This window comes from Odontesthes bonariensis, chromosome 8 (assembly GCF_027942865.1).
Source record: "Odontesthes bonariensis isolate fOdoBon6 chromosome 8, fOdoBon6.hap1, whole genome shotgun sequence".
In the NCBI taxonomy this organism is placed as follows: Eukaryota; Metazoa; Chordata; class Actinopteri; order Atheriniformes; family Atherinopsidae; genus Odontesthes; species Odontesthes bonariensis.
The window spans coordinates 15,935,526-15,950,511 of record NC_134513.1 but is presented as its reverse complement, the minus strand read 5'-3'; the positions used below and the strand labels follow the sequence as shown (position 1 = coordinate 15,950,511).

General features: G+C 41.6%; 1 protein-coding gene across 2 annotated transcripts; it reads right to left on the bottom strand.

Annotated features, from left to right (window-relative positions):
* Positions 1–10,302: 10,302 nt before the first annotated feature.
* Positions 10,303–14,420, bottom strand: phlda1 (pleckstrin homology-like domain, family A, member 1). Of its 2 annotated transcripts, none has more exons than XR_012770176.1 (2): positions 13,444–14,420; positions 10,303–12,337 (listed from the first exon to the last, which is right to left on the bottom strand). XR_012770176.1 is itself a non-coding variant. In XM_075471918.1 (2 exons), exon 1 carries the CDS (start codon positions 14,284–14,286, stop codon positions 13,816–13,818), a length of 471 nt encoding a protein of 156 aa, XP_075328033.1. In that variant the 5' UTR covers positions 14,287–14,420; the 3' UTR covers positions 10,303–12,337; positions 13,777–13,815. The 2 variants fall into 2 exon arrangements, 1 of the variants encoding a protein (XP_075328033.1); XM_075471918.1 differs by having other exon boundaries at positions 13,777–14,420.
* Positions 14,421–14,986: the final 566 nt, after the last annotated feature.

Below are 14,986 nucleotides of genomic sequence, written 5' to 3'. Positions count from 1 at the left end.
GGAAAAAGGGGAAAAAAAGACACCTTATTGGGTGAAAAGATAAGACAATCATGAGAAGCTCTTAGAATTAATCTATTTCTTTCATAGCAGTTCACTACCCTGGGAAAAAAAGAAAATGCACACCTGACGGAAAAGCTTTAACATTTACTTGCCAATCTGGTTTAGACTAACTCCATTTTTCAGAACAGTTTGCCTTCAAATAGGCTCACCCGCTCAGCTTGCTTTGTTTTTCACTGCTATTTGGCTCCTGAGAAGATAATCCTACTGCAACAACGGCATTATCTCATGCAAAAGAGGAACCGCGCCTTTCACACAAAACACAGGCAGATCGGTCATAGGCTGAGAGGCAATTGTCCCACCTGCTGAAAGGCCTATCGCTGACCTTGAGGGGGCGAGGAGGAAGTTGAGTCACCTCAGCTGTCTGGCTGCTGTAATCACTGGCAGACACCCCATGACCTGTGTGTGTGTGTGTGTGTGTGTGTGTGTGTGTGTGTGTGTGCATCCGTGTGGGGGGGGGGGGGAGATAATGTGTGTATATTTCCCTGTCACAGCGACATATCCATACTGATAAGAGTCAGGGTGTTTATTGAGTGTGTATGTTTCTTAATGTGTGTGTGTCTGTGGATGACAGCAAAATAGGACTTCTACTTGAATGAGAGAATATCCGGGTTATCATACATTTCCAGGACTGCTGAGCAAACAGGGAAATATTCTTTCAAATGTAGAACTCTGGTGTGTTTACCTAAACCATATATTGTATTCTAGATCAGCAACAGTACCTGTGGCATCTGTGGTAACTCACCGAAATCTCAAGAAGGTGGAACGTTCAGAACAAAATCATGGATTTAACGGAACGGGCTTGGTTTAACCCTGAACTATCCCTATCCATGTTCTGTATTGTTGTCTGTACCTCTCAAAGGGAGGCCATTAAATATTATCTCATAAAGCAAGACTTTTACAGCCTCCTTTGTGTGTTGGTGTGTTTGCCTTCAGTTGGGGATTTACAAACTTTTTCAGGTGCAGCAGAGCCCAAGGTCACATTTCAGCTCTTATCACCAACTCCATGCCCAGATCCCTGAGAAACAGTGGGCAGAGCCAGCTAACCAGCAGCACTGCCTATGCAGAGTAGTTTGGCAACATGTGGTGCTGCTGCTGTGTGTGTGTGTGTGGGGGGGGGGGGGGGGGGGGGGGGCTGAGAAAGGTAAGAGATATTGGTTTACACACGGAATGTCTGAAGCTGAACCATCAATTGCTCTTTCCTCCCAGTAGGAGAGTAGACAGCAAGCGATGATTAATTGATTTAGACTGTATCCTACAGGCTGTGTGAGCTGGTTGTCTGAAATGTGTCGGAGAAATCTAAGAAAACAAAAAAATGTGTTTAAAACCTGGAAATGCTGGCTGATCGTGTATGATAGATTGCAAAAACAAAAGCTTTTCTTGTTTTCGTTAGCATGTATGATGTCAGTGTCATTATTTCATGTTGGAATAAGATGTGAAAGCCATAAACACGTTGTAGTGGCTATTCGTCCTCTTGTGTCAATAATCAAAACGAAAACAAAAGTCAAAACCATAATAAACTAAATTAAATCAAACGGCCAATGAGACACCTAGGGAGAGAATTTAAATAAATTGAGTCCATTGTCCAGGCAAAAAAATTTGGTTTCTTTAGGTTTATTTCTCCAACCAAGCAAACAAACAAAGAACAATGGGCCTTTGCCGCCTATCTTGCCCTGGTAATAAACCATTAGGTGCCTGCTCACCTGTGACTGCCTGCCCATCTAAGTAAACTCTCCCAGTGCGCCCCAGCTAACCAGTCCTTTCAAAATAAAAGCATAATTAAATACCCAAATTAATTCAAACAATGCTAAATATCATAAACAACCAAAAAATGTGTATTTCCCAAACTAAACCCCCAAAAAATAACTAAATAATAAGTGTAGTAAGCCAAATATTACAAAATAAGAAATAGCTCCTACACACGTAATGCTGTTAGTTCATCGAACTGGGTGTTGATTGTGTGATGATCTGTGTGACGAAAATATCCATTTGAAGGGGTGATGTCGTCGCACCACTTCATTCTCCCCCTCCAGTCCCAGAAAGAATGGGGGCATGTTGGCTCAAATCAAAGCGATAGGGCTAAACTGCTGGGGCAGGGCTTGAAATGGGACTGGACCAAAGACCCAGGAAATCCGATTCAGAAAAGCTGTAATGTAACTGAGTCGGACCAATTCAAGCCCATGGAACTCTGACTAAACAAAACCAAAAAAAAAAAAGTCAGTGTCTATGACTAACAGATATTGCCAGTGCTGACTTTTTTTTTCCCCCTCCAAAGCATGTTTGCCAAATTGAAACCCAAATGAGCTCCCACGCACACACACAGGGAGTTGGCCAAATGACAAGCTGAAAGTCAGCTTGTTGTGCTCATCATTATCAGTTTTTTGCTTGCCATTCAGATCGTTTCCATACAAAGTACGACACACAGCTATGTACTACCGAGCAGATGGCTAAGTATTCCTGGAATTGCATATGCCTATCCCCCAATTCACAGCCAACTAATGGGTAATTACACAAAGCATAATGATTGAATAATGCTGAGCAGTTGAAAAAGATGGTCCTAAGCGTGGCACCATTCATTCTGAGATCTGCCTCATCCACAACTTCAGAGTAATTACAGATTAGATCAAAAGATGACTTAGTGGAGGCTCACTGGCATTCATTCTGTCAGAATAGACTCAGAAGGCACAAACAAGTTGGCTTTAATTCTAACACACAGACTGAACAAAACAGCATAAAGCAATCTAACACCTCTCTATCTCCCACCTACGCAGCGGGGACAAGACAAAACAGCAAGCGTGTGAAGAATCTGTTCCCCGTTTTTTGGTGCTGATGAGCTGTTTCACTGTCTGTCGAAGTCCATGGAGGTGCGCTGATGCCAGATGTCCCGGAATAATGAGCTATCCTTTGTCTACCTGTTATCTCTTCAGCTGGCACTCTGAAGTGATCTGAGAGACTGCTACATCCACATGTCTCAGCGATCCGTAATTACGGACATTATGGAAATGTAGCTCCATAAGAGCCGCTGTAGTCCCGGCCTCCAAATTAATGTGGATCCCGAAGACGATTATGGCTTTTGGAGGGTGGTTGACGACATTAGTGGTGGAGTTACATTGCTGACCACCAGGCTGCTGAAACTACATATATAAAAGAGCAAAACTGTTACACAATTTTATGAAATGTCATTACAATTAAGAACAACTAAATACAGTACAAGGTATGCTTCGTGCTGTTTGTCAGCACAGGAGACAGGGAGGCCACATTTTTAACTTGTCGTGTCCCACCAACCGATATGAGGTGATTTTTGTACCGTGGCAGGATGCATCATCTTGAAGACTTCAAGAATTCAGTCAAACTGTTAGCTCTGTTGCTAACATTTTAGCATAGCAATTGGTAATTTAGCATCTAGCTAGCCTCTGATTAGCCTCTCTCCAGCAAGCTGATTGACAAAAAAGACCTTTTCAACTATAGTTTAAGCCATATGAGTGATATGCAGTTTAGGGATCAATAATTGCCACATGCTGTCTTGTACTGAAGAGCTCATGATGTCATTCAGGCCAAACGGATATAATGGATCCCTGGAAGGTTATTGATTACCAGAAACATCCTGGGATTTTTATACGCACAAATATAGTGCTATAAAATCAACAAGCCTTGACAGCTTTCATGCACTCTTTAACAGGCGTCAGTGGGGCACAAATACTGATGGTCTGTTTGAGGAATGGGCTTTTAAATGAGCCACAAGATTCATTTTCAAGACCTGAAGAGCAGCAAAAAATGGGTCTGTGCATGAAGTATAATCTATCTGCAAATGTTGATATTGAAGACAGAGAAATGTTCATTAAAGCTGCAGTCTGCAAGATTTGTTGTTGTCATACGTAAAGTCCTACTTTTTGGCATTTTAAGAGTTTACATGATCTATCGGAACGCTTGAAGTTGAAAACGGTGACCTCTGTAGTCGCAAAATGCAAGAAATGCTTATTTTTTAACCGAAAAATAAAAAGTTATTCAACTTCCTGTCCCGCCCCTTCAAAACACATGAGAACTCGTGCACGTCTACGTGCACACCAGATGGGCCCACACGACTCCTCATTCATCAACTCACCTGTCATTTGCGATCATGGAAGACACAGTAAGTAGACTAGCCCGTAATGAAGTTCAATAGTCTAGATAAATAAGCGTGGGGACGAGCCTACCTTGTATCGCGCGTGCACAATCGGTGATTGACAGGCAGCAGAGCCCAGCTCGTAACCTGATTGGTTACCTTTTACCGGTCCGGTCTGCAATTTTGTAAACAAACCTGCTGGCTTTGGAGGGACCTAGCGGGACATATAGGGGACCTAGAGAACTCATTTTTTTTTGTATTGGGGTATTTAATGTACTACTTTCAGAATCCCTGGACAGTTCCCGGCATTATGCTTGAAAAAGAGTTGCAGACTGCAGCTTTAAGAGGCATTGCCTAATGCGATTCATTTGCTATACAGCCTTTAATGTTCAACTAAAGTCACAGATTAAGTAGCTCTAATCAAAAATCTAACTTTATGAAACCATAAATGAGCCATTACAAACATAAACAAAGCACAACGCTCTATTTTAAGGGTTCACTCCAAGGCCAATTTGCAGTTGGGGGGAAATAACAGAAACACAACTGTTTTACAGTCATTTCTACAGTTTCTGACATTATTATTTTAGGTTTTTTTTTTTAAATTTGGATAAATTAAGAAGTTGATGCCTTGGTTCACTAAAATGCATTGCACGCCTTCATTCAATGGATCTTATCTTATCTTATTTTATCTGGCAGCATAACCTCAACACACACATGTGTCTGATTATGTCACACCCATGGACTCACGTTTTTTAGTTTCATGTTTTAGGTTACGTTTTTGTGTCAGTTCATGTCTTAGTTTTCCCTGCACCCTGTTAATTACTTCACTCACTGCACCTGTTTATTCCCCTCAGCTGCAATCACTCCCCAATCACTCCCAGCCCTCTATTTAGTTTCCTGCCTCCCCTGTCAGTTTTGTCAGATCTTTGCCTCTGTTAGTGTTCATGACCTGTCTGTCCCAACCTACCTGGTTAAAGCTAAGTATTTATTTATTCCATGCCATGAAAGTTCTTTGTTTGTTGTCCAGAGTTACGTTTTTTTTTTTAATCCGGCTTTGCCGCGCCTTTTGTTTGTACTTTGTTTCTTTGTTTAATAAATCAACCTTTTTTTGAAAGTCCGCATCCGTGTCCACCCTTCCATCCTCCCCTCCTGACCAAACCTGACAGATTATGTGAGCCGCCATCCATCTGAGAAAGTTCACTGGCTCCCAACAATAAGAAAAAGTGCTTTTGACATTTTACTATCTTGCTCTGTCTTATATTAGTAATCTTTTGACACTATACTATATCTGCAACAAACTTTGAGTGAGCATGTATCTACTCCAGTCTTATGTAGTAATTCATGGATTTCCAATTTTTTTTCTTTTGAATGGCGCTCCAATGGATGTTCTATTGATTAACTGCGAAACACCTTTAAGCTTTTATTACTCTCCCACAAAAGCTGCTGTGAAATGAGCCACTGAGAATCTATTTTCAATCAGTCTCCAAAATCAGCTTCATGCTTTCCACCACAGCAACTATTCTGAAATTCTTATACACTGGAAAGGACCCACCCTTTTATGCTGTGCCATAGAACTAAGCTGTTGAAGCTTCTGTTGTTAAACCAAACTGCTGCACTGCCCGACGTGTTCCTTCATTATTATGTAGACTTATACACACACAAAGTTTATTCTTATTCATACTTGCTTGTGTCCTGCTGCTGGAAATATTCTATACAATACCAAATGGCTTTTAATCTGTTGCTGAAAGTTTAAGCCACCTCTGCATCGTTTCCTCCATTGGTCTCGCTGGTCTCTAATGTATATCTGAAAAGCTAGATAAAACTTTATTACGAGATTGATCATCTTTAAAAACAACTTTATGTGCAAACAACTTCAGTATCAGCCAAACAAATTGGTTCTGCCACTAAAACTAACAAGTTTTACCATATCCAGGGCTGTAAGGATTGCCAGTAATGTGGACTTTGTGCCAGCAGGTCTTGATGGGTGCTTTAAAAGATGGGAGAAGGCAGGTTTAGTTATTTTGGATCAGCTGTTTGAGGGACACACTGTAAAAACATTTGAAGATTTAAAACACAAATTTGATTTGCCACAACAGGATTTTTTTAGATATCTACAAATACGGCATTACTTACACAAACACCAAGAATGGGAAAGCCTTTGTAACCCAGCATCTAAATTAGAACATTTCTTTATTGCTACTATTCAAGGCACAATAAAAACCAAGTTCATATCACATATCTATAGTATACTGCAAGAAGGTTTGAAAGATAATGATATGGACATTAAAGAAAAATGGGAATTAGAAATGAACGTCATCATTTCTGATGAACAATGGGAAAATTCTTGCAAACGTGGACATAAATGAACCAGCAGTCCCAACTGGAGAGAGTTTGGATGGAAGATTAGAATGAGGTACTTTTGGACCCCACAAAATGGAGCAATACTTCAGGGCAATGTTGGAGGGGATGTGGTATGGTGGGGGACCATGCACATATTTTTTGGGATTGCCCGATTCTCTCAGGTTACTGGCAAAATGTACAAAAAGAAATAAAGAAATGCTTATTAATAGACTTACCACTAGAACCACCATATTTTATTGTAGGGGTACCACCAGATGGTCTTGAGGAAAATGATGACACAGATTTATTACGAACAATTCTCTTGATTGCTAATAAAGTTATTACAGCCTCATGGTTGCAGCCACAACCCCCAACAACTGCACAATGGAAAGACAGAATCCAAGAGGTTTATAATATAGAGAATTTGACAGCATTTTTTACACTTAAAAACAGAGGCTTTTATATGGAAATGGACAAGAATTGTCCTACATTTTCATTTAATATAGTAATAATCACTAATTTTCCTATCTATTTTTACTTTTATATTCTGTACTGTTATTTTATTGTATTTCTTTTGTTTTTTGTTTTTCATATGAATAACTAACCTCTGAGAATACTGGTTTGAATTTGTGGAATGTTGTCATCTGTGGAGTATTTTTATGTTGTGAGTTGTGACTCAATCCCTATTGAAACACTGACTGGAAGTCAATCATAAGCAAGACCAGCAACCAAGAGACTGAGAATTCCTGAAAGACACTTATACCTGTGGATATACCTGCTCTGTTTTGTTAAAGTATTTTTTGGGGCTTTTTATGCCTTTAATGTATAGACACTTTGAGAGAGACAGGAAGCAGGGGGCAGAGAGGGGAAAGACATGCAGCAAAGGGCCGCTTGGTGCAGGAGTCGAACCGGGGCCAGCTGCAGCGAGGACTGTAGCCTCTGTACATGGGGCGGCTGCTTAACCCACTACGCCACCAACCGCCCCTACCTGCTCTGTTTTGTCCTGTGCTGTGGATTTAATGTAACGTATGACTGCAATTTATAAATGAAAATAAAAAGAAGTTCCAAAAAAAAAAACTAACAAGTTTTAATGGATTAAAGTACCGCTAGTAAGTGGAGGTGGTTTAACAATTTGATGTTCTTAAATTGCAGACACCACATGCGTCTGCTGTCACAAGCTCCAACAACTTCCTCCACATCAAAGACAGCTGGTGATGGCGAGGAATGACTTGGCAGTCGTCTCGTGGCCCGAGAAACAGCAGCGGCTTTTTAAGTGATGTTTGAAGAGCAGCTGCTACAGCTAGCTCAATAAGGCATGTTGGAGAATGTCAACAGCAGGAGGGACTGTGGCTTAATAGTCTTCCTGTTGATCTTTTCCCCTGATTTGCACGACAATCTCAAAAGGAAGCCACAGTTGAGAATTTGTTAAGTTTAAGACGATGTTTCAGTAGCTTCTTATGCCATAATGATAATAATAAAAATAAATAAATAAATAATAAATAAAAAATGATAATTTTTTTGAATAAGCATCTTAGTAGTGCGGTATTATTTCATGTAATTCATACAAAAAGTAGACAATGTGGCTATTGTTCAGATGATATGTATAGATGAATAACCATATTTATCTATACATAGATTTCCTAGATAATAAGAGAACTCATCATCAGTTTGTAAGTTGTGATAGTTTTCTGCACAGTTGCAGAATTGTCTGCTTCCTTGAGGTGAAAATGTCGATTTTTATCAATAAGTTACATCAGATAAAAAGGCTAATTAAAACTGATTTAACTGATTTCCTATTTATTGTTTATGTACTGCCAGATCCAATTTGATTTCAGCAAACATATTCGCAAACACTTTGTTTTTATCAGCTCGTGAAACTTCCCAGAGAATGTCTTTCTTCAAAAGTCAATATGGACAAACAACCATTTGCGCACTCAATTTAGACTCACCAATTAACCTAACTGGCATGTTTTTGGATGGTGGGAGGAAAGTTGTACCCGGAGAGAACCCACGCATACATGGAAAGAACATGCATACTCCACACATAAAGCCCCCAGCTGATTTTCAAACCAGGAACCTTCTTGCTGTGAGGCCACGGTGCTAACCACCACACAGCCGTGCAGCCCATCATCATGTTACCTTTGCCTTTCATGCAGTTGCTAGTTGTGACCACGGTAGCAGCTCTTTAGCGAAGGTATTTGCTTTAACTAGACTCTTTATTTGTCAAGTGTTGAAACAGCTGCGGCCTGTTTTGGCAAGGAAACACTTGGGTCAGATATTACAGAAGTTTAACATTATGCAGACGATACCCAACTTTATGTGTCTCTGTCACCGGACGACTGCAGCCCAGCAGACGTACTGTGTCCATATCTGGAGGAGGTAAACACCTGGATGAAAGAAAATTTTCTACAATTAAATGAAGACAAAACTGAGATCATTCGGTTTGGTCGCAAAGAGACAAGGAGGATTGGTACATATCTTGAGACTCGGGCCCTTACAATCACTGACCAAGTTCGTAACCTCGGAGTGTTGATAGACTCAGATCTGACTTTCAGCAGCCACATCAAAGCTGTCACCAAGGCAGCTTTTTACCATCTCAGAAACATCAACAGAATTAAAGGTTTCCTCTCCAGTAGACTCGATTCCTGTAATGCTCTTTTAACTGGACTTCCCAAAAAGAGCATTAAACATCTGCAGCTCATCCAGAACGCTGCTGCCAGAGTTTTTACCCGCACTAAGAGATTTGAACACATCACACCAGTTTTAAAATCTTTACTCTGGCTTCCAGTCAGTCACAGAATAGATTTTAAAAGCCTGCTGATGGTTTACAAATCCCAGAACGGTTTAGGCCCAAAATACATCTGTGATATGTTCAGAGAATATAAACCCAGCAGAGCTCTTAGGTCCAAGGACTCAGGTCAGCTGGTCCAGTCCAGAGTCCAGACTAAACATGGAGAAGCAGCATTTAGCTGTTATGCTGCAAACAAGTGGAACAAACTGCCAGTGGAGATTAAACTTTCACCAAATGGAGACATTTTTAAATCCGGGTTAAAAACATCTCTTTTCTCATGTGTCTATGCATGAAATCTGCGCGGTATCTTTTACTTTATCAAGGCTGTTGCTTGTTTTTAATCATTCTAATTATTTTTATTTGTTTCTCTTTATATTCTTTTATGTATTTTTAATGCTTCTTCCACTCCCTGCTGCAACGCTTTTATTTTATGTAAAGCACTTTGAACTGTTTGTACATGAAACGTGCTATATAAATAAATTTGACTTTGACTATAAGAAAATCTATCAACCTTCTGATACCAAAGTCAGTTAAAGACCGTAAAATTTTCCTGAAGAACAGGAAACAATTATGCATCAACGGTGATTGAAAGTGAATGTAAAATCCAGATAATACAATGCATGACGGTTTCACAGTGCTCTTCTCCAGCAGCAATGAGCACTTCATGTGTCAGAGAGGATGCTGTCATGTGCACCGAGTTTAATTGAATTAGCTGGGCTTTAGACAACAGTGTGGCTGTAGCCACGTGCGCATTTGACATTACAGCTTATCTGAGCGGCAACCACTGGCAGTGAAACCCAACTCCCTCCATGGCTTCTAGATTTAGACCAGGAAACATGGGGTGAGAGGTTCAGCGGCAATAAAGCAATAAAAACCTGGAGACTGACTGAGCGGCAGCCACTTAAACAGGTCATTTCAGTGACCCCGCTGAACCACAGGGCACTGATGTTAATCCGCTGCTTCGGGAGGGGGAGAGAAACCACACAAGACAGAGCAGAGTGACTTTGTTTGACTTTTTTTTTAATGGAATGTTTCATTTCGAGGTATGAAAATAGATCTCACATTAACATAAGAAACAGACGGTGGCCACGAAGGGCACGGCTATGATTGTGTGCGAAATCATGAAAACAGGAAGGCATGTCAAGAGTGGCATCACACCAGCCACATTAGATAAAGGACACAGCGATGACCCTGTGCAGAAGATGACAGCAACACAGAGGTATGTGTTGGCTTGACGGTGATACACTGGCAAGCAGTGGGAGACACTCCCTGGAAACAGGAAACAACATGAGCCACAGTAAGATAAAATGTCTCCTTATGCAACACAACCCTCCACCATGAGAATCATCTGAGACCGTTGCCTGTTCCACTAAACGTTGCCGTGTATTACATAGCCTTTGACTTTCTCATGAAAAATAATTTATGCTTTCAATAGGTAATACAGATTGGTTACACTGTTTTCTAAGATGTCCCAAAGTTAATTATTTACAAGAGGAGCTGTATGGCCGTGAATGACTTTCACTCCATTCCTAATTATTGTGAGTCACAGTTAAGACTTTTAGCATAGAAAAGTACAGTACAATTAGCGTTAAAAACAGGAAAATGTTTTATTTTATTTTCCCCTTTTCTACGAATTTGGCGTAATCTTGTAACATGGTGTCCCATTTTCATCACGACCCTGCGAAACAAGAGGGTGCTGCAGCTTAAAGCATTCAAATCACCGGGAAATATTTGTTTCCTGCATTTCAGCGAGCGAGCTAAATGCTAGCTAGCTAGTAATATACTAGTGCCTAGCAGCTGCAATAGCTCTCTGCTGAGATTTTGTAAAAAAAAAAATCAAATTTTACAAAGGGCCTGAATATACTCAGACATACACAAAGACAACTGCACACGCCACAGCTGTTTCCGCTGTGAATAAGTCTGCTAGTTTACAAAGAAATTGGCATTGACACGCGTGTTCATTAGCAAACTAGCTACCTAGCTCAGCTGCTACAAGGATAGAAATTCAAATACCGCTTCTGCACACCAAATAATAAGAATTGATAACATATCCTGTTTGAAAGTATGACAAGTTTCATCGAAAAGCGAACAATTTAGACGTTTTCATGAACCCGTCATGAACATATCGAGCTACTTTTCCTCCATCTTTTTTCTGTTTTTCATTGGGCTCTACTTCTTGGTTGCCGCCTGATGTTACATTTTTCACAAAGATGAAAAGCAACCAGTGAAAATGACCTTAAACTGCTCAACTCAGTGTAACACAACAATAAAACTCCAGCGTTCGTGTAACTTTTGATGACTAAGTTTCTCTGAAATCACTGAGAAAAACCGAGAACAGTCAGTTTCAGATTTAAGACTCACAAAGTGTCAAGATAAATCTCCCCAGTGTATGAATGCAGCCAAACTAATTGAAGAAAAAGGGATGGTGAACACAGTTGGAACATTTAGACTGTAAGCTATTAACTAATCAAGCACATTAAACAAAATTTGCAAGAGTGGAGTAGGTATCTCATACACTGTGTCAATAGATGTTTAGTAAAGTGAGGCGAAACACTGCCCAAGAAGAAAAATGTAATGAATGAGTCTTTGGTTCAGTTGAAAAATGAGACCATGAGCAATGACACATTCTATCAATAATGAACTGGTGGACTAATCTACAGCAATCAGATATGCTATTTATTTCCACTAGACTCGTAGGCTTTGAACCTCAGACCAAGTACTTCCTGTTCCACTGGAGCAACAACCACACTGAACATTCATCAACAACGGAACTTTGTTTTTCTTTTTATAGAAAATATATACACATCTAATAAATAAGGGACAAACCCGTCGCACAATAGAATACAGTTGTTTTTCTCACATGCTTTTAGTCCATCAGTCTTTTGTGAAAGGAGTCTTTGTATTGAAAAGAGAGCGGGGGAGCGCTGGTGGTTGGAGCCCACAACGTGGAAGAGGGGTTCTCTTGGAGAATGGAGCTCGGTGGGGCAGCAGCGAGGGGAGAAGAAGTCAGGTGTCATATTCTTCCCCCGGCAGAGTGTCCAGTTCACCTGCAGATGCAATCGGTTAGACAGACTGCAGACTGACTGGGGCTCACAGAGGATGCAGAAGAGATCTAAAGTTAGTCGAGACATGGAGTCACTAGAATGCTCCTATAATTTCAGCTGGCCAAACGAAACCATTGATATATATATATTTCATATGAATGAAAGAATCACGAGGACTGGCTTATAGCGCTTTCTCTGCTAAAATTAGTGTTGAAAATATACTTAGTTACTTAGTTATAGTTATTTGTTTAATCTTGTCTTGGCTGGATTCTGGCAACAGTGGGATCAGGCAAAAATGATCAATATTACAGATATCTGTAAATACCTTTGAATGATTATAAATAACAACTTTTAATTTGGACATATAAGATAATAATCTTTTAACTGATCACAGTCCCAGCAATGATGCAGACTGTTATAGCTGTTGGGGCTGAGAACAAGCCCCTTTTTTTGCTGGCGCTGAATATGGCGAGCATGGCACTTCAGGGGGGTCATTTTCCAGCAGAGTTGGTGCTTCATTACCATTAGTTATCATCGTGACTAAATACAATTAAACCTGGCTGTTTTCTTTTTCCGTTTCAGATCATTCGCGTTATGCTGCGTTTAAAAATAAAATAAAAATAAAAATAAAAATAAAAACTTTACAAATCACCATCTGCGACCGGGAGCCACGTGTATGGAAATCTGAGACTTTGAAGCAGCGCATTTCTCTAAACATAGCTTGAGCCACTGTTCGGTTGGACTGGAGACTGCATGCACACATATCCTGGCGCGGCTCATACAGCTGAGACTGCACTACAGTACGGATCACAGTGCAAATTTGGAAAATCAACCTATGCACGCCCACACATGAGGAATGTACCTCTACGGCTTTGATATTTACGCAAAATCCATGCGTCTTTACGCTTGATGTTGGGCATATACTTGACTTTACTTTTGATCTATGAGTCGTTTGGCCAATTCAAATCTGAGCTTTTATACTCCAGTTAAAAGGGTCGTGCAAACATTCCCATGATTTATGGACACAATTGAATATTCATCTACTTATATCTGCACGCAACCCGTGCGTTTTGGGGACAGAGACGACTTCTTTGAGTGGTATACCGAACCTGCCAGTGTGAGCTGCATCCAGCACCTTCCCTGCAGAGGATCTGGCCTCTTTATATTCGAAAGAGAAATATAATCGAGTCAAAAGCTGGGCCCCAAAAACTTTTCGTTGCGCCAAGACAAATCCACAGTGTGTGATTCGGTCTCTTGAAAGAAGAGCACTGATCAGAGGGAGTCGGCTGTTCCCTGTGGTGAAACCAGACCTCCCCAACGTTTGTACAAATATCCAGGAAATACAAGCAGGGGGGGAAAAAAGGGGGTCCTTAATCTGCCGGGGGATCCCCAGGTTGTCCCTGGACCTGGGGAGCCCCCCCTGATTTCTCTCGCAGTCTTACCGCGAAAGGCGCACCGGTGACCACGGGGCAAGCCGCGGGTCACGCAACGTTCGGAGAGCTGCGGGTGGTCTTCTGTCCGGGCATCTGCACGACCAGCAGCTGCTGCTTCTGCCGGGTGGACTTGACCGCCAGGATGGCCTGCCGGTTCTTGTACTGGACCATCTGCAAGGTGATCTCCGCGTTCCAGCCCTCGTCCTGCGGGCACCTGAAGTCGATCTCCTTCCCCTCCGTCATAACCACCGTAAAGTAGACGTATTTGCCCTTCCGCTCCACGCAGTCCACCGTCTTCATGTTGGCGAAGTGCAGCTCCTTGACTTTGCCCGTGTCCCCCCCGCCGCCGCCGTGGTGGTGGTGGTGCTGGTGCTGCGGGTGGTCGTGCTGCTTGGGCGGGAGCAGCAGCACGCCGTCCTCAGTCAGGACGCAGTGCTTCTTCTTCCACAGCTGCAGCAGCCCGTCGCTGCGCTTCTCCAGCAGACCCTCCTTGAACACCTTCCTCCCGTTTTCCAGCATGTTCACCTGCACGCCTCGGGTCTCCCACCCTCCTGACCGCTCGGCTGGATGGATTGACGGCTGTCTGGGATGTTGCTGTGGCCGCGGGGCTGTGGAGCTCTGGATGTGGAGAGGCGGCTGCTTGCCTGTCTGGTTACTGGTCACCGTATGTGAAGGGGGTTTGAGGGCGGGAGGGGTCTGGAGAGGCGCACCGCCCACCCTCTGAGCAGCATCCAGCCGTCTGAGATGACAACAGTAACAGCTTTTTCATAGTGACTTGATTAGATCCAATCTGATGTTTGTTTTTTTTTTTTTTTTGGGGGGGGGGGTTTATAATCAATATTTTCATCCCCAAAACAGAGACGCAGATGAGATGCTTTAACCTTCTACAAGTTTAGAATATCCATCGCCTTTAACGCCTAAACTGGAAAGGTCTTTGAAACTTGGCATTTAAAAAAAAAAAAACAAGAAAAAAAAAGAATGAAATGTACCCAAAATAAGCATTTTATCGCTACTTGGGTGCACTGATCAGTTTATTTTATAAATGGGAGGTCAAAGAAGAAATATTTCGGTTTATTTAGGTGGACTTTTTTTCCCAACCCAGGGAATCCTTCAACTAAAACTAAGACTCGTGCGACGGTAAACAGAAAAAGTTATCCATTATTAAAAAGTAGACGTATATCTATGTTACCTTTATCTTTTGTCCAAGTCGTTTACAGGA